The sequence below is a fragment of the Anguilla rostrata genome, chromosome 7 (assembly GCF_018555375.3).
Source record: "Anguilla rostrata isolate EN2019 chromosome 7, ASM1855537v3, whole genome shotgun sequence".
Taxonomy (NCBI): domain Eukaryota; kingdom Metazoa; phylum Chordata; class Actinopteri; order Anguilliformes; family Anguillidae; genus Anguilla; species Anguilla rostrata.
This window is the reverse complement of record NC_057939.1, coordinates 794,166-813,598: the sequence shown is the minus strand read 5'-3', so window position 1 is coordinate 813,598 and position 19,433 is coordinate 794,166. Positions and strand designations below refer to the sequence as shown.

The following is a 19,433-nucleotide window of genomic DNA, read 5'->3' as shown; positions in this document are numbered from 1 at the left end:
TTCTTTTTTCAGTTTATTGTGAGTTGTGTGTTTGTTCATTTTATTATTCGTAGTGCACTTGCTGTCTAATTCTGCCCTGCCGTGGATCCCAAACGGGCCCTTGGTTTGGTCTTGCGCCTCTGTGGCCTGGAGCCGGGGAGCAGGTCGCTGCGGCTGTGCTGTTGATCTGCCAGTGGTGCAGGAAGTGTGCGTTTAAGAGCCTCTTCCATGATTCTGCATTTAATCAGCGTTTCGGAGGAGGGAGCCCCCGCACCACTGAGAGGAAGTGTTGGTTTCAGTAACCAGGGCAACCCCTCCAGGAGGGCAGTCATCCCACCCACCCACCCATCCATCCATCCATCCATCAATCAATCAGTCAATCAATAAATAGTAAAATTAAGGCTTTCTTTCTAAAAGAGTTTCCACAGGGCTTGTTATAGCAAACGGCAGATGATTGGCAGAGGATGACTGAAACCGGAGTGCGGGATTGGCTGAAAATCGCCCTCAGAACCCTGAACCCCATTTGGCACCCCGAATACAGAAGGCCTGTTTGTATAAATATGCTGTTTGTACCCTGTTACTGGCTCCCCGGTGCTGAACACTGGAAAATGGATGCGCATTGGCATGTTGTACCTTGCTGATACTGTTAAACACTGCAAGGAAACTCTGATACTGGAACTGAAATGGTGTGTTGGGTTGTACTTTAACCCCCCTGGACTGGGGCTAGAACCAAGACTAAAGACTAAAAGAAGACTAAAGTCCTGCTGAAAATCAACTTCAGTTTGAGCAATGAGTAGGTAAGTGTAATTATTCTGTGAAATGAGGAATTTGCTAAAAGTGTGTCTCATCAGGTCCTCTGATCTGCAGCCCCCCCCCCCCCCAACCTGCCCCAGGCTGCACCTGGTCATCCTGCTGGCCTGAGGTTTGTCCTGCACCCACCCCCCCTCCCCCAAATGTCTCCCTTCCCTTTTCTCTGGCCTGGCTCCACCCCCTCTTAATGTGTTGGGGTCAGGCTTGTTAACAGGCGGAGCATCGTCCGTGCTCTCATATCTACCCTACATGTTATCAGTGAAGCCCAAGGCCTGTGTTCACACTCTAGTGCTAACGTGAGACACCGCCTCCCTAGGACTCATCTCTGCCGGAGGCCAGAACTGCCACACGTTTGCTAGCATCTACATCAGAGAGAGGAAGAAAAGAAACAGGTGAGCCCGCGCGTGGGGCTAGCAGAGCTGCGCGGAGATCAGTTTGTATGGAGGATCAAGTCCTAGCGTTCTAGCATCATTCTGCTGCCACAGCAGGGGGGTGCCCCCCCTCCTGCCTGATTGGCTGGTGCTGATGTCCGTCTGGTAGCAGGGATGGGTTGTGGCTTTGGCAGGGTGGGTTTTTCCTTGGTCTTGGTTAAGTCGGTGTCGGGTATGTGGGTTGGTCGATAGCAAAGGCATTCATCTGGTGTTTTTATTGCGTTTTATCGTCATCGGTGTCCATCTCTGTCAGGACCGAATAGCAGACATTCTGGATGAGTTTGCCGAAGGAGGCTAAGAGGGAGAGAAGAGTAATTCCGTCAGTAAATAATCAGCAGTTTGTGATATCTATGGTGTGAGTTAAATTTGAAGTGTTTGTGATATCTATGGTGTTAGTCATATTTGTAGGGTTGTGATATATATAGTGTTAGTTATATTTGTAGTGTTTGTAAAATCTATGGTGTTAGTTATATTTGTAGTGTTTGTGATATCTATGGTGTTTGGTATATTTGTAGTTTTTGTGATATCTATGGTGTTTGTAATATCTATGGTGTTAGTTATAGTGCTGTGTTATCTATGGTGTTTGTAATATCTGTGGTGTGAGTTATATTTGCAGTGTTTGTGATATCTGTGGTGTGAGTTAGATTTGTAGTGTTGGGTATCTCTCTGCTTGTCTCACCAATGGCCCTGCGGATCCAAAGGGGCCTCCGGTGGGCGGGCATGTAGCAGCAGAGGAAGAAGACGGGGACTCCGGACAGAGCGATGCCGATGCCGATGAGCGAGTTGACCGTGTCGCTGTAGAGAGGGACCACCACCAGGAACACCGTGCACAGGCAGAACACCACCGGGAAGAAGATGCTGAGCTGCAGGCGGAAAGAGGAGACTCACTGCAGCACCGAGGAGCTGCCTGATTGGCTGACTGGTGTGTGTTTAGATATGCAGCTGGCTGATTGGCTGATTAGTGTGTATTTAGATATGCAACTGGCTGATTGGCTGACTGGTGTGTGTTTAGACACGCAGCTGCCTGATTGGCTGATTAGTGTGTGTTTAGATATGCAGCTGGCTGATTGGCTGATTAGTGTGTATTTAGATATGCAACTGGCTGATTGGCTGACTGGTGTGTGTTTAGACACGCAGCTGCCTGATTGGCTGATTAGTGTGTGTTAGATATGCAGCTGGCTGATTGGCTGATTAGTGTGTGTTAGATATGCAGCTGGCTGATTGGCTGACTGGCGTGTGTTTAGATATGCAGCTGGCTGATTGGCTGATTAGTGTGTGTTTGGATATGCAGCTGGCTGATTGACTGACTGGTGTGTGTTTAGACATGCAGCTGCCTGATTGGCTGATTGGTGTGTGTTTAGATATGCAGCTGACTGATTGGCTGATTGGTGTGTGTGTGTAGACGCATAGCTGGCTGATTGGTTGGTGTTTAGACACGCAGCTGGCTGATTGGTCTGTGTTTACATGTGCAGCTGACTGATTGGCTGATTGGTTGGTGTGCAGACGCATAGCTGGCTGATTGGTTGATGTGCAGACGCATAGCTGGCTGATTGGTTGGTGTGTAGACGCATAGCTGGCTGATTGGTTGGTGTGTAGACGCATAGCTGGTTGATGTGTAGACGCATTTCTGGCTGATTGGTTGGTGTGTAGATGCATAGCTGGTTGATGTGTAGACGCATTGCTGGCTGACTGCATGGTGTGTAGATGCATAGCTGGCTGATTGGTTGGTGTGTAGACGCATAGCTGGCTGATTGGTTGGTGTGTAGACGCATAGCTGGCTGATTGGTTGGTGTGTAGACGCATAGCTGGCTGATTGGTTGGTGTGTTTTACCTTCAGGGGTCGTGGTCTGTCCGGCTCTTTCCAGCGGAGATAAAGCTGGCCCATGATTGACAGGCCAACAAAGAACCAGTAACTGAAGCTGTAGTAATTAATCAGCTTAAATATGTCCTCCACACACAGGTACACCAATGCCATCGCACCCTGTACAACACAGAAACACAGCTCTGTGTTAATACACACGCTCTCACGCATGCTCGTGCACACACACGCACACGTGCACGCATATGTTCACACACACACACACACACACACGCATGTTCACACACACACACACACACACGTGCAAGCACATGCACACACACGCGTTCACACACATATGTACACACACACACATGTTCACACACACGTGCACGCACATGCACACACACACACACACACTGTGGTACTGAATGGTGCAGGTGGACACTGACGTTGAAGAGCAGGGCTGGAATGGGGGTGAAGCGATGCACGTGGATCATGCACAGGTAGTCAGGGAGATGACCCTCTCTGGAGCCCACAAAGAACAGCCTGCACACACACACACACACACACAATATATAATACACTTTACTGAGGGCCTGCACACACACACACACATAATACAATTTACTGAGAGCCTGCACACACACGCACACACACACACAATACACTTTACTGAGGGCCTGCACACACAGACACCACTGACAAGAATCTAAGAACGATGAGGATAATTACTGGAGATGATGAAGGCTCTCACCTGGAAGCAGCTAGTATGGATGCGTTTAGTCCTCCAAAACAGGAGAGGGCAACGGCGAGAGGGATGGTCCAGTTAAACACGCCAAACACCTGGTCTGCAAAGGTCTATAAAACATCTGGCTAGTGATTACACAGGTGTACACACACACACACTGCAGTAAGTGTGTTCTATAACAGTGTTAACGTACTGCACACCCCTCAAAGCAGAGTTCTGCACATCAGAATCTCTCGGGGCTCAAGTTGGGGACCGTGAGGAACATAAGCCTTAAAGGGCCCTGCAATGCCCACTATGTCCAACAGGGGTCACTCACCACAGCCACGGCATCACTGTCCAAGATGGAATGCATGTCCAGCACGGTGTAGTAGGCCACGTTGGTGAGGATGTAGATCACTGTCACTATAGGCATGGAGATGGCAATAGCCAGTGGAAGGTTCCTGCAGTACCCACAGAAAAACAGCAGGGGGCAGCACATGTTAGTGTGTTCCCCAGCATTAGTGAAGAATAGATGGGGGGGGGGGTGCCTCCTGATCAATATGAGAATCATGAGGGGAGTGGGCTGCCCCCTCCCTTAAAGAGCTGTTTCCTGCAGGTCTACTGTAGCACCTTCCACCTTTACATCCATAAACTGCCCAACACGCTTCCGTTCTCTCTTTCCCTCCTCCCTCCCTCTCTCCCTTTCCCTCATCTCTCCCTCCCTCTCACCATTTTCCTCCTCCCTCCCTCTCTTCCCTCCTCTCTCCCCCCTTATCCCCTCCCTCTCTTCCCTACTCTCTCCTCTCCCTCCCCCCTCTCCTCCCTCCCCCTCTCTCTCAGTCTACGCACCTCTCTGGGTTTCTGATCCCCTTCTCTCTCAGTCTACGCACCTCTCTGGGTTTTTGATCTCCTCGGTGACGAAGTTGAGGGTGTCCCAGCCGGAGTAGGAGAAGAGGGCGGAGTACAGAGCCAGAGCCACGGCTCCAGGGTCCTGCGAGGACCCCTCAAACAGGCGCTCAAAATTCTGCGTCTCTCCTGGGGGGGGCGTACAGAAATGTTCACAGCCTGCTGGTGTGAGTGTGTGTGTGTGCGTGTGCATGTGCGTGCGTGTACGTGTGTGTGCGTGTGTACGTGTACGTTAGTGTGTGTGCTTGTCTGTGTACGTGTGTGTGTGCGTTTGTGTAGGTGTGGGCGTGTGCGTGTGTATTCGTGTGTGTGTGTGTGCGTGTCTGTGTGTGTATGCGTATGTCAGTACAGTCATCGTGGGTAGCTTGTCAGTATGGAGACTGTGCTGCTGTTTATATTTGTCGATAACAGCTTTCAACTGAATGAATCAGTTTTGCTATCTGTGAAAACTGCACATGCACATTGAGTTGTTACAAGGCAGTTAATGAGTGTGGAGGCCTGTATTGGAGGAACTCTGTGGTGTGGAGGCCTGTGTTGGAGGTACTCTGGTGTGGAGGCCTGTGTTGGAGGTACTCTATGGTGTGGAGGCCTGTGTTGGATGTACTCTGTGGTGTGGAGGCCTGTGTTGGAGGTACTCTGTGGTGTGGAGGCCTGTGTTGGAGGTACTCTGGTGTGGAGGCCTGTGGTGGAGGTACTCTGTGGTGTGGAGGCCTGTGTTGGAGGTACTCTGTGGTGTGGAGGCCTGTGTTGGAGGTACTCTGTGGTGTGGAGGCCTGTGGTGGAGGTACTCTGTGGTGTGGAGGCCTGTGGTGGAGGTACTCTGTGGTGTGGAGGCCTGTGGTGGAGGTACTCTGTGGTGTGGAGGCCTGTGTTGGAGGTACTCTGGTGTGGAGGCCTGTGGTGGAGGTACTCTGTGGTGTGGAGGCCTGTGTTGGAGGTACTCTGTGGTGTGGAGGCCTGTGTTGGAGGTACTCTGTGGTGTGGAGGCCTGTGGTGGAGGTACTCTGTGGTGTGGAGGCCTGTGGTGGAGGTACTCTGTGGTGTGGAGGCCTGTGGTGGAGGTACTCTGTGGTGTGGAGGCCTGTGTTGAAGGTACTCCGGTGTGCAGGCCTGTGTTGGAGGTACTCTTGTGTGGAGGCCTGTGTTGGAGGTACTCTGTGGTGTGGAGGCCTGTGGTGGAGGTACTCTGTGGTGTGGAGGCCTGTGTTGGAGGTACTCTGTGCTGTGGGATGAAGCACGGGCTTGTGTCTGTACCCTGGCAGATCTTGACGAGGCCGCTGATGATGACGGCGATGAGGGCGATGACCTTGGCGTAGGTGAAGAAGTCCTGAACTCGAGTTCCCCACTTCACATACGCACAGTTTACAAAGGTAAGCAAACCTGCAACACACAGGGACCATCAGTACACACGCACACACACGCATGTACACACACTCACACACACACAATCACAAGCACGTACACACGCACACATACTCACACATATGCACCCATGCACACACACACACGCACACACACTCACACACACGCATGTACACACACACACACGCACACACACACTCTCACACACACACACGCACACACACACACACACACACTCACACACGCACACACACGCATGTACACACACACTCACACACACACACTCTCTCACGCACACACACTCTCACACACGCACACACACACACACACACTTGTGTGAGTGTGTGTGTGTGAGTGTGAGTGTGTAGTGTGTGTGTGTGTGTGTGTGAGTGTGTGTGAGTGTGTGTGTGTGTGTGTGTGTGTGTGAGTGTGTACTCTAACTTGAGGAAATGGCTCTGCTGACTAAAGCCTTCCAGCCTGTTTTTCTGAGTTCAAAACATCTGAGGTCAGCAGATACAGAAAGTGAGTGGAGAGAGAGAGAGAGAGAGAGAAAGGGAGAGAGAGAGAGAGAGAAAGAGAGAGAGAGAGACATGTTGGCTGTTATTATTATTATATTAGCATGTTATTAGCATGTTAGTGTTATAAAAATTAATATGTAATTATAACTGTTTATGTATGTGTATACCTGTATATATATGTATGTGTATGTTTGTATGTATGTATATGCGTGTAAATGTGTATGTGTATATGAGCGTATATATATGTATGTATGTATGTATATATATGCTGTATGTATATATATCATGTGTACTATATATACAATCATATTATTCTGTTATAATTTTTTGTTTCACATGTTCACATGTTCCTTGCCATGCTTTGGCAATACAAATGCAAATTGTCATGCCAATAAAGCACTTTAATTTTGAGAGAGAGAGAGAGACACATTAGGACACATTATTTCAACAAATTTTCTCTAATTATAAAGGACTTCCTTTCCCAAACAAATGAGACAAAAATGCAAATCCTGCTAGGAGAAAGGCCAACAGCTCCACTAGCAGCAAAGTACATCTCGGCCTGCCATATTCTGAGGGACACTGGTTGACCACCAATAATATATTTATTTTAATTATTAATTCTTTCTTAACTTTTTTTTTTCCATTTTCTTTTTTCTACATTATTATTATTATTATTACTATTATTATTATTATTACTGTTATTGTTATTATATAGCCTACTCGCTGTGGCCATTACCACACTGTTAATTGCATTGTTGTCGTTACCACAATGTTGTTTGTATTTCACTGTTGTTTGTATTCCTATTCCTGTTTGTGTGTGTACGCTTTGGCAATAAGTACAAATGTATTTCATGCCAATAAAGCATTTTGAATTTGAATTTGAGAGAGAGAGGAACACACACACAGACATTGTCAGTGGGGACACACAGGGAGTGTTCTGTACTCTGAATGTGTGAAATCTAAATCAATCTAAATCACTGGTAGGATGTGCAAAGTTAAATTCCACAGACAGGTGTTTAGTCCGGCTATGTGTGTGTGTGTGTGTGTGTGTGTGCAGTCTTTCTGGCTGTGCGTGTGTGTATGTGTGTGTGTGCAGTCTCTCTGGCTGTGTGTGTGTATGTGTGTGTGTGACACCTCTCTGGATGTGAGAGTGTGTGTACAGTCTCTCTCGCTGTGTGTGTGTGTGTGTGTGCAGTCGGTGTGGAGTGGATCTGTCTCCATGGGAACACCACACTTCATTTCCCACATGACAGGGGCCAGAGGCTTTTCCAGAGGGCAGAAGGTGACAGTGCACACCTGAAACCCAAATACCCAGCGTCCCATCCCAACCCAGCACTCTGCGTCCCATCCCAACCCAGCAACTGCACCCTGCGTCCCATCCCAACCCAGCAACTGCACCCTGCGTCCCATCCCAACCCAGCACCCAGCGTCCCATCCCAATCCAGCACTGCACCCTGAGTCCCATTCCAACCCAGCACTGCACCCTGCGTCCCATCCCAACCCAGCACTCTGTGTCACATCCCAACTCAGCACTGCACCCTGAGTCCCATCCCAACCCAGCACTGCACTCTGCGTCCCATCCCAACCCAGCACCCAGTGTCCCATCCCAACCCAGCACTGCACTCTGAGTCCCATCCCAACCCAGCACCCAGCATACCATCCCAACCCAGCACCCTGCCTCCCATCCCAACCCAGCACCCTGCGTCCCATCCCAACCCAGCACCCAGCCCAGCGGCTGGCCTACCCCCTGCTTCCTGTCACTAATTCTCATTTTTTAAATTTTCTCTCAATGCTTTCTTCTGCTTGGGAAGTTTGCCAATGCATGTTTATACTGAGACTTTCTGAATACCGCTGATGATGATTGGTCATTGAGAAACCTGATACAGCAACATTAATCACTGAGCTGATGATGGTGGTACATGATTGGTCAGTGAGCTCAGTGATGGTGGAACATGATTGGTCAGTGAGCTGCGTGATGGTGGAACATGATTGGTCAGTGAGCTGCGTGATGGTGGAACATGATTGGTCAGTGAGCTGTGTGATGGTGGAACGTGATTGGTCAGTGAGCTGTGTGATGGTGAAACGTGATTAGTCAGTGAGCTGCGTGATGGTGGAACATGATTAGTCAGTGAGCTGCGTGATGGTGGAACATGATTGGTCAGTGAGCTGTTCAACGTGATTGGTTATTGAGCTGTGTGCTGGTGGAACGTGATTGGTCATTGAGCTGCATGATGGTAGAACGTGACTGGTCAGTGAGCTGCGTGATGGTGGAACATGATTGGTCAGTGAGCTGCCTAGTACTGGACTGTGATTGGTGAGAGGCTGTGGCTGGAGGCGTTCCTCTGCAGTACAGGCGGAATGTGTGTCATGCTGGGAGGGTGGTAATCATTAACGTGTGTTTGCATCAGCGCCGTCAGCGCCACAATGGGCCTGTGTGTGCGCGCGGCTTCCCGCCGCGTGTGAACGCCGCCGCAGATCGAGCAGGATGTGAATTTACGGTAATCCCAGGGGGCCGCGGGATGGCGGTGAGGCCAGGCACAAAGGCGCCATCCCCACGGGGGAATGCCAACGACCGCGCTGGAATTTACAGAGCCCCTGCCCTCTTCTCCTCTTACTCTTCTTCTTCCCTCCCTCTTTCTACTCTGTGTTTTCTCTTTATCTTTCCTGGAATCCCGCTCCACCCTCTCCTCCCTCGGCTGCGTAAACGTTTGTCTGCGCTGAACTCGCGTGTTTGGCCTGTCTCATCTTACTGAGCGAGAGCTGACTTAAACAGACCCTGAGCGATCGACTCAGTGAATCCGCTGAGTTAAACAGACCCTGAGCGATCGACTCAGTGAATCCGCTGAGTTAAACAGACCCTGAGCGATCGACTCAGTGAATCTGCTGAGCTGACTTAGACCCTGAGCGATCGACTCAGTGAATCCGCTGAGCTGACTTAGACCCTGAGTGATCGACTCAGTGAATCCGCTGAGTTAAACAGACCCTGAGCGATCGACTCAGTGAATCCGCTGAGTTAAACAGACCCTGAGCGATCGACTCAGTGAATCCGCTGAGCTGACTTAGACCCTGAGCGATCGACTCAGTGAATGCGCTGGGCTTACTTAAACAGACCCTGAGCGATCGACTCAGTGAATCCGCTGAGTTAAACAGACCCTGAGCGATCGACTCAGTGAATCTGCTGAGCTGACTTAGACCCTGAGTGATCGACTCAGTGAATCCGCTGAGTTAAACAGACCCTGAGCGATCGACTCAGTGAATCCGCTGAGTTAAACAGACCCTGAGCGATCGACTCAGTGAATCCGCTGAGCTGACTTAGACCCTGAGCGATCGACTCAGTGAACTGCGCTGGCTTACTAACAGACCCTGAGCGATCGACTCAGTGAATCCGCTGAGTTAAACAGACCCTGAGCGATCGACTCAGTGAATCCGCTGAGCTGACTTAAACAGACCCTGAGCGATCGACTCAGTGAATCCGCTGAGTTAAACAGACCCTGAGCGATCGACTCAGTGAATCCGCTGAGCTGAGTTAAACAGACCATGAGTGATCGACTCAATGAATCCGCTTAGTTAAACAGACTCTGAGCGATCGACTCAGTGAATCCGCTGAGTTAAACAGACCCTGAGCGATCAACTCAGTGAATCCGCTTAGTTAAACAGACCCTGAGCGATCAACTTAGTGAATTCGCTGAGCTAAACAGACCCTGAGCGATCGACTCAGTGAATCCGCTGAGCTGAGTTAAATAGACCCTGAGCGATCGACTCAGTGAATCCGCTGAGTTAAACAGACCCTGAGCGATCAACTTAGTGAATCCGCTGAGTTAAACAGACCCTGAGTGATCGACTCAATGAATCCGCTTAGTTAAACAGACTCTGAGCGATCGACTCAGTGAATCCGCTGAGATGAGTTAAACAGACCCTGAGCGATCGACTCAGTGAATCCGCTGAGTTAAACAGACCCTGAGCGATCAACTTAGTGAATCCGCTGAGTTAAACAGACCCTGAGTGATCGACTCAATGAATCCGCTTAGTTAAACAGACTCTGAGCGATCGACTCAGTGAATCCGCTGAGCTGAGTTAAACAGACCCTGAGCGATCGACTCAGTGAATCCGCTGAGCTGAGTTAAACAGACCCTGAGCGATCGACTCAGTGAATCCGCTGAGCTGAGTTAAACAGACCCTGAGCGATCGACTCAGTGAATCCGCTGAGTTAAACAGACCCTGAGCGATCGACTCAGTGAATCCGCTGAGCTGAGTTAAACAGACCCTGAGCGATCGACTCAGTGAATCCGCTGAGTTAAACAGACCCTGAGCGATCGACTCAGTGAATCCGCTGAGCTGTGTTAAACAGACCCTGAGTGACCGACTCAGTGAATCCACTGATTGATTGATCCATCGCGCATCTGAAGAGTTGTGAAATAAAATTTACAAATAGAGAAACACCTGGCAAACCAAATTTGAGAAACTTCTGATCCCAGGATGCCAAGATCTGTGCCACAATTAAGAACAACAGGATTCTGGGATACAGCCTATAGCCAACAGCACTGTGTGTAACTCAAAGGAGGTTATATTAATGTAATGTTCACTTAACTTAGGCAGACTTAAGTTTGCATATTTGTCATACTGAATAGTTTCAGATCTTTAGACAAAATATAATATTAGACAGAGGGAACCTGAGTGAAGACAAAACTAAAACAAAACTAAAATTTTTAAAATTAGAATTTCATTTTTTTAATGAAAAAAGTTATTAAACACCCATATCACCCATATGAAAAAACAATTGCCCCCTTGACACTAATGCCCCAGACACTGCTGCCCCCAGCACTAATGCCCCCAGACACTACTGTCCCAGATACTGTTGCCCTCTGACACTAATGCCCCCAGAAGACGCCTCCATTTGGGTTGAGTTCTCTCAGCAAGACAAGGGGTTGCTGGTGGGAATTAATTTAAAGTCAATTTTGCTCTGATATCATGAGAATATTTACATTTAAATAAAAGTACAGAATCACAAAAAGTTGTGCTGTGCTGACTGGCTGACTGAATTACAGACTGACTGACTGATTCTAGTGCCCAGTTGCCAATGCACTCCTTGTCCTTCACAATGTCCTTTCAGACACACAAAACATGTTTATGAGTGCTGCTTATCTCTCAGTGCATTATCACTGTTGATTCACGCAAATTCATATCTGTTCCCACCTGATACACACAGTCACACACACACCCCAGCAGACCAACTCTCAGTGGGGCTCAGACCATATCTTACTGTGGATACAGTGCCACATCAACCACGATGCCTACAAAGAGCCTAGTACTTACTGAGAGAGAAAAACCTCTGTCCTAGCCAGTGTGAGTTTCAGCACTAGAGAGGGTTTGAGGGTGAATGTTCATAGTAGAGAGGGTGAGAGGGTGCGTTTGTGTGAGTGTATGAGTGTGTGCGTGTTTGTGTGAGTGTATGTATATGAGCGTGTGTGTGTGTGTGTGTGTGTGTGTGTGTGCATGCATGAGTGCATGTCTTCTCTGGCAGTGTTTTTAATCAGCTGACTCTGACTCAGGTCTGTTCCTTGTCTAACTTCTCTATCCTTACCTCCTCCCATTTCTCTTTCTTACGTTCCCTCTATTCCAGCCTCTCTCTCTCTCTCTCTGTTGCTCTCGCTCTCAGAGTGCTGCTGCTTCTCTTTTTTCTTTCTTTCATTTCCCCTCCTCCAGCTCATCTCACTTTCTCAGCACATTCCTCAGAGCGCCGACCCTGTGACTGGGTCTGCTTCAGCACTGACACACAACCATGTGACACCCAGCACCTCCCCCGGCACCTCCCTATAACACACCCAGCACCTCCCCCAGCACCTCCCTATAACACACCCAGCATCTCCCCCAGCACCTCCCTATAACACACCCAGGGCCTCCCCCGGCACCTCCCTATAACACACCCAGCACCTCCCCCGGCACCTCCCTATAACACACCCAGCTCCTCCCCCGGCACCTCCCTATAACACACCCAGCACCTCCCCCAGCACCTCCCTATAACACACCCAGCACCTCCCCCAGCACCTCCCTATAACACACCCAGCACCTCCCCCGCACCTCCCTATAACACACCCAGCACCTCCCCCAGCACCTCCCTATAACACACCCAGCACCTCCCAGCTCCTCCCTATAACACACCCAGCACCTCCCAGCTCCTCCCTATAACACACCCAGCACCTCCGAGCACCTCCCTATAACATACCCAGCACCTCCCTATAACACACCCATTGCCTCTCCCAGCACCTCCCTATAACACACCCAGCACCTCCCCCAGCACCTCCCTATAACACACCCAGCACCACCCAGCTCCTCCCTATAACACACCCAGCACCTCCGAGCACCTCCCTATAACACAGCCAGCACCTCCCCCGGCACCCCCCTATAACATACCCAGCACCTTCCCAACACCTCCTTATAACACACCCATTGCCTCCCCAGCACCTCCCTATAACACACCCAGCACCTCCCCAACACCTCCTTATAACACACCCAGCGCCTCCCCCAGAACCTCCCTATAACACACCCAGCGCCTCCCCAGAACCTTATAACACACCCAGCGCCTCCCCCAGCACCTCCCCCAGCACCTCCCTATAACACACCCAGTGCCTCCCCAGCACCTCCCTATAACACACCCAGCGCCTCCCCAGAACCTCCTTATAACACACCTAGTGCCTTCCCCAGCACCTCCCTATAACACACCCAGCGCCTCCCAGAACTTTCCTATAACACACCCAGCACCTCCCTATAACAAACCCTGAGCCTCCCCCAGCTCCTCCTTATAACGCGGGTGGGACAGGTGAGCAGGTGCAGGGGTGGGACAGGTGAGCAGGTGCAGGTCAGCAGATTAGCAGGTGTACTCACAGATGCAGGCAGCTGCCAGCAGGCGATTGGCCAGGTAAGGGGCAATGCAGGTGGGGAAGATGGGCTGCACCATGTAGTTGGAGAACGTGATGGCGATGACGGCCTGGCTGGTGGGCTCGATGATGAGGAGGGACGTCCAGAGCCTGATGAAGGCGAGGAAGCCACCAAAGGCTTCCAGGATGTAGGCGTAGCTGGCGCCCGACTTGGTGATGGTGGTGCCCAGCTCGGCGTAGCACAACGCCCCGAACACAGAGAACACGCCGCCGATGGCCCACACCACCAGCGCCAGCCCGTAGGAGGCGCTGTACATCAGCACGCCCTTGGGAGACACGAAGATGCCGGAGCCAATCATGTTCCCCACGATCAGACACACCCCATTCAGCAGGGAGATCTCCTTCTTCAGCTTCATCGACTCCCCCGGCTCCCCCTTCTGCAGCTGGCCACAGCCATTGGTCGCTTCGGGCGCCACCTCCTTTGTGGGGGCGGGGCTATAGGATGCCATTGTTATGTTGAGGAGGAGTCAGTTATTGGACAGAGATGCCGTCAGTCAAAAAGGGCAGGTTTTTCAAAAAATGTCAGTTTCTGATTCTAACGTCCAGCTGTGGTCGTCATAGTGATATCTATGGGAGAGACAGAAAATGAATATGTGCATTTATGAGTGTGGTTTGTATGTGTGTCACCATATTGTTGTCATCCTGTATGGGTGCATATTAGCCAAGGAAATTGCACAATTTAATTGGCTGACTGTGTCAGAAGCACGTTTCCATCCACCTACATCACTGAATGCCATAAAATCGCACACACACGCACTCATACACACACACACACACACACACACTCAATACACTGACTGAGACTGCCAGCGTTACTGTGTTCTTACTGAGACTGCCGTGTTACTGTGTTCTTACTGAGACTGCCACCGTTACTGTGTTCTTACTGACTCTGCCACGTTACTGTGTTCTTACTGACTCTGCCACCGTTACTGTGTTCTTACTGACTCTGCCACCATTGCTGTGTTCTTACTGAGACTGCCACCATTGCTGTGTTCTTACTGACTCTGCCACCATTGCTGTGTTCTTACTGAGACTGCCACGTTACTGTGTTCTTACTGAGACTGCCACCATTGCTGTGTTCTTACTGAGACTGCCACGTTACTGTGTTCTTACTGAGACTGCCACCATTGCTGTGTTCTTACTGAGACTGCCACGTTACTGTGTTCTTACTGACTCTGCCACCATTACTGTGTTCTTACTGAGATTGTGATCAGTGATATGACAGTTACTGACACTTAATATAACTATTACTGAAACTGGCAGTTACTGAGACTCTCTGACTCTTACTGAGACTCTAACTGTCACTCTTAATGAGACTGACTGGGACTGACTGTAACTGAGACTGATACTGAGATTGAATGTGACTGAAACTCTGTTAGAGACTGACTGTGACTATTTTTTGGACTCTGTTACTGGCATATTTGGGCAGAGCCATATTAGAGCTGATTGGAGAAGGCAGGTGTGGCTAGATTGTCTGTTGCATTATACTCTTGGGTTTACCTTTGGGTTATACTCTGCTTGCCTCTTGCAACTCGGGTATACCAAATTCCATCATGTCGACACTGCACTGTATTTTGGATGCCGCTTTTTAGATGGATTCAAATCTGAGGGGTTGCAAGTGACTGTTACTGTGACAGAGACTGTAGGCTGGCTGCGGCTGTGCTAGTTACCCAACCAGTTGTGCTAGAATACCCGTAAATCTGTACATTTACTGGGTCAGCCATTTTGTGGGTCAGTTCAATCAAACATCATGTAGTGCAATACCGGCAGCGGGTAGTGCATATGCACACACATATGTGCACACACACACACACACACAGTCAAACACACTCACACATTCACATTCACACACACACACACACACACACACCATTGTGAGCTGGCAGTGGGGATCATGGCAGTTTAATGAGTTTCCTGGAATGCGATGTACAATAAGCTGTTGATGGGGTTTTAGAGGGGCAGTTGCCTAAAGAAGTTTGTTTACAGGAATGTCTGACACCAGCAGTGCTGATCACAGCAAGCAGCCCTAACAGCACAGATCTAACCCTAAAGAGCCGTACACTACTGAACATTCAGCACAGACAGTACTGAACGTACAGATCTAACCCTAAAGAGCTGTTACTGAACATTCAGCAGTGTAAGATGGAGTCCAATGTGCTGTCTGAATGTGATGTTCAGCAGAAGAACCTGTCTGATGCTTCAACTGAATGTAGCAAGAGATTAAACACAGTTTGAAATGTGTCAATAACTGTGTTTATAACAGGTCACAGCTGTGTTGCACCAGTCACCAGCTTTCTAGTAACACGCTGCCTTTGGTTCAGTACCTTTTTACGTGAAGCTCATTATACATCCTGATATCTTACATGTATGTGCTAATCCTACTAAAGCAATTTCCATGAAAATAGACAATGAAAGGACATTTTAATCTTAAGCTCATAAAGCAATCAGCAGATCTATAAATAAGGAGCATAAAGATAAAATATCCTCAAACATGCTAACTGCACCTAGGCTGTAATCTCCACAGTGCAGTGCAGTCACTGGACAGAAGAGCAGAGATTTGTTTCTGTGACATTAGCAGGACTAATGCTGGGAGCCAGAGGTCCTCACAAGGCAAAGCACACACACACATCCGTGCATACACACACACAGGCACGCACACACCCACAAGCACACACACGCACACCCGCAAACGCATGCACACAGGCACGCACACACACACACACACACACACACACAGGTGTGCACACACACAGGCACAAACACACAGGCACACACACACATGCGCGCATACACACACACATACAGGTGCGCACACGCACACACACACACACACAGAGGTGCACACACACACGCGCAGGCACACACACGCACACACAGCTAGTCCTGTGAGTGAACCTGGAGCCTGCTTGCTCACTTTGTGAGATCCATTAAACAGCTCCTGTCTGAGTTTGCTTGTTCTCTGAATTAGCAGGGGGAGGCTGCATTGTAGTTTCCATATAATTCTGAAGTCAGTTCAATTGTCAGTTCAAGTTTTTATTTTTTATTTTTATAGAGACACTGTCACATGTACTCTTATAGGACAACAGGAAATGGGGGAACTGGGAAAGACTGAACCTGTTAAAATAAGACAACAGCAACATTAGATGTAAAAGTGTAAATCTAATGTTGCTGTTGTCTTATTTTGTTTAACAGAACTGACACCGAGCTGGCCAGAGGAGGATAAGCTCCCCTCCTCCTCACGTTTCTTCCCTGTGGGGAGTTTTTTGTTTCCTCACTTGCTGTATTTTGAGAGGGGGGTGGGGTGGGGGGGTCAGGTTCAGTCTTTCCCAATTTCCCCATGTCTTTGTGGTTATGTGGTTTCCATTAAAATGGCAGCACTTCCATCTGCTTTAGGATGTCCCAGCATTTCTGCACAAACAAGAGGGCTGGACAATATCTGCAGCAGTGTGAGCTGGTTCATCCACAGACACGCGTCTGTGACAGTGTGAGATGGTTCATTCACAGACACGTGTCTGCAGCAGTGTGAGCTGGTTCATCCACAGACACGCGTCTGTGACAGTGTGAGATGGTTCATTCACAGACACGTGTCTGTGACAGTGTGAGCTGTCATTCACAGACACGTCTTGCAGTGTAGTTCATCACGACGGCGTGACAGTGTGGCTGGTCTCCGACATGCGTCTGTGAAGTTGAGCTGGTTCATCCACAGACACGCGTTGTGCAGTGTGGATGTCATCACGACGTGTCTGAAGTGTGAGCTGGTTCATCACAGACACGTGTTTGTGACAGTGTGAGCTGGTTCATTCACAGCACGTGTTTGTGACCGTGAGCTGTCTAAAGAACATGTCTGTGACAGTGTGAGTTGGTTCATTCACAGACACGTGTCTGTGACAGTGTGAGCTGGTTCATCCACAGACACGTGTCTGTGACAGTGTGAGCTGGTTCATTCACAGACACGTGTCTGTGACAGTGTGAGCTGGTTCATTCACAGACACATGTCTGTGACAGTGTGAGCTGGTTCATCCACAGACACATGTCTGTGACAGTGTGAGCTGGTTCATCCACAGACACGCATCTGTGACAGAGGGGAGCTCTATCCAAACCTGTACTAACCTTCACCCCATGGGCGCTCAGTAGTAAATACCACATAATCTGTTGCTGTCACTTAGCAACACTTTCCCCCTCATAACTCAAAGGCTGTTTCTAAGAAAATGTGTAGCTGAGGGAGACAGAGAGAGTGAGAGAGAGGGAGGGGAGTGAGAGAGGGGGGAGAGAGAGATTTGTACCCTTCCACCCTAACTGGACAAAACCTGACCAAACTGGACCAGTGCGTATTTCCCTTCTCAAAAAAATCAGGGTGTTGTGCGTTGGCTTGGTTTTAATTCTAACACCACTTCACACACACTGAGACAGGACAGCGACACAGCCCTGGATCTTAACAGATAGTGGAGCGGAGCAGAGATCGTTACAAAATAAGTTTAAAGTTATGAATGAGATCAACTGTGAAGGTCACTAACACAGCAGTCTCGGGACAGTACCTCACAAAAACAAACGGACAGAGAGACAGCTGCCCCGCTTATTGGGTCGCGAAGAGTAGCGCTATCTGGAGCGCCAAATAGAGCGGCTGTCTATCTGTCTGATAAACCGCTGAGAAAAACGGTGACCTGCTATAGACTCGACGAGCAGCCTAAGTCTGACCACAGAGAAGGGCTGACACGGCAAAACTCAGCAGTCTGTCACAGACAGCCGACACAGAATTTTTGAATACAGATGATCCTGTTTTTAATACATGGTAATGCGTCATGCGATAAAAAAAAAAAAAAAAAATCATGTTTGCATTTGAATGAAAGAGGTGAGAAGGAGCGTGGGAGATGGTCAGCCACGTGGAGATGCCGGTACGGTGAAACGCAGACGCACAAGCACGTGAAGACCGGGATAGGAAGGAACTGAGATTCTTGAGTACAGGGTTCACAGAGCGCTGATAATTTCTAGAGACGAGCCATAAAAATCTGCGCTGAAGGTCACAGTCCGCGCTCTCTCCCTCTCTCTCCACAGCGCAAGTTTCTAAGAGCCTTTGAACTATTGATTCGATCAACTGATGTAAGTCAGTCTTGAAACATGGACTTTCTATTAGGCTATACTGTCCCGATAAACAGACGAGCCCATATAACAATATTTCATGTTTGACAGTACCAAAAAACAACAGGTTCCTGGAAGTATGAACAACCGAAACAGAGAGGAGAGGGAAGATGATGAGGACAGGACTAGCCTATTCTCCATAGCCCCTGACCCGGCTCTGGCTGAAACAGGTGAAGATTGTAAAAACATTAAAGACCAACGCATGGACACGTGTCTCGATCCCACCTGTAGTCCAGCTGTATGGAAAAACTACGTATGGCGACGGGAAAACGTTTGTCTCAATTACAATGACATAACGATCTTTTAACACTGTTATTGTAGACAATTTCTTATATACGGATTACGTTACCTTTTCCTGTTTGGTGAGTTTGGGTTGACGTCAGATTTTTATTCTTGTTGCCTCTCGTTTTATTGGCCGGTCAGTGTCATCGTCCGTCTTTTTGAATCGCGACTTTATTTTCACCGTTTCCTGGTACTGAATAGCCTGCTTATTTAAATGCGCTTGCTGTTGATTGCTCCTTCCCGTTTCGCTGTCGATCGGTCTTCGGTTTCTATAGCTACTGTCCTCCACTCGTGCTCGCTCCCTCTCGCGACTGAAGGTACAGAGGGTTTAGATCAGCTGATAAGCTTCTGCTTTCGGCGCTATCGTGCAGAGGAAACGAGGGAGGAGAGGGAAAGTGGGTAGGGGAGGGGGCCCATGGAAATGACTATTATACCGCTATAACAATGGCCTATTGCGTTCTCCATGAAATAAATCAGTATGCACTTCATTTAAGCGTCAACAAGCACAGTAAAACGACGACACACTTGTTAATTAGTGTACAGCCA

At 49.1% G+C, this 19,433-nt stretch overlaps 1 protein-coding gene across 1 annotated transcript; it reads right to left on the bottom strand.

Moving 5' to 3' along the window:
• slc7a7 (solute carrier family 7 member 7) lies at positions 1 to 19,219 on the bottom strand. Its single transcript, XM_064342243.1, has 10 exons — positions 18,955 to 19,219; positions 13,417 to 14,036; positions 5,909 to 6,034; positions 4,639 to 4,783; positions 4,086 to 4,209; positions 3,776 to 3,879; positions 3,471 to 3,567; positions 3,052 to 3,201; positions 1,900 to 2,083; positions 1 to 1,514 (listed from the first exon to the last, which is right to left on the bottom strand). Exons 2-10 carry the CDS (start codon positions 13,916 to 13,918, stop codon positions 1,435 to 1,437), a joined length of 1,512 nt encoding a protein of 503 aa, XP_064198313.1. The 5' UTR covers positions 13,919 to 14,036; positions 18,955 to 19,219; the 3' UTR covers positions 1 to 1,434.
• Positions 19,220 to 19,433: the final 214 nt, after the last annotated feature.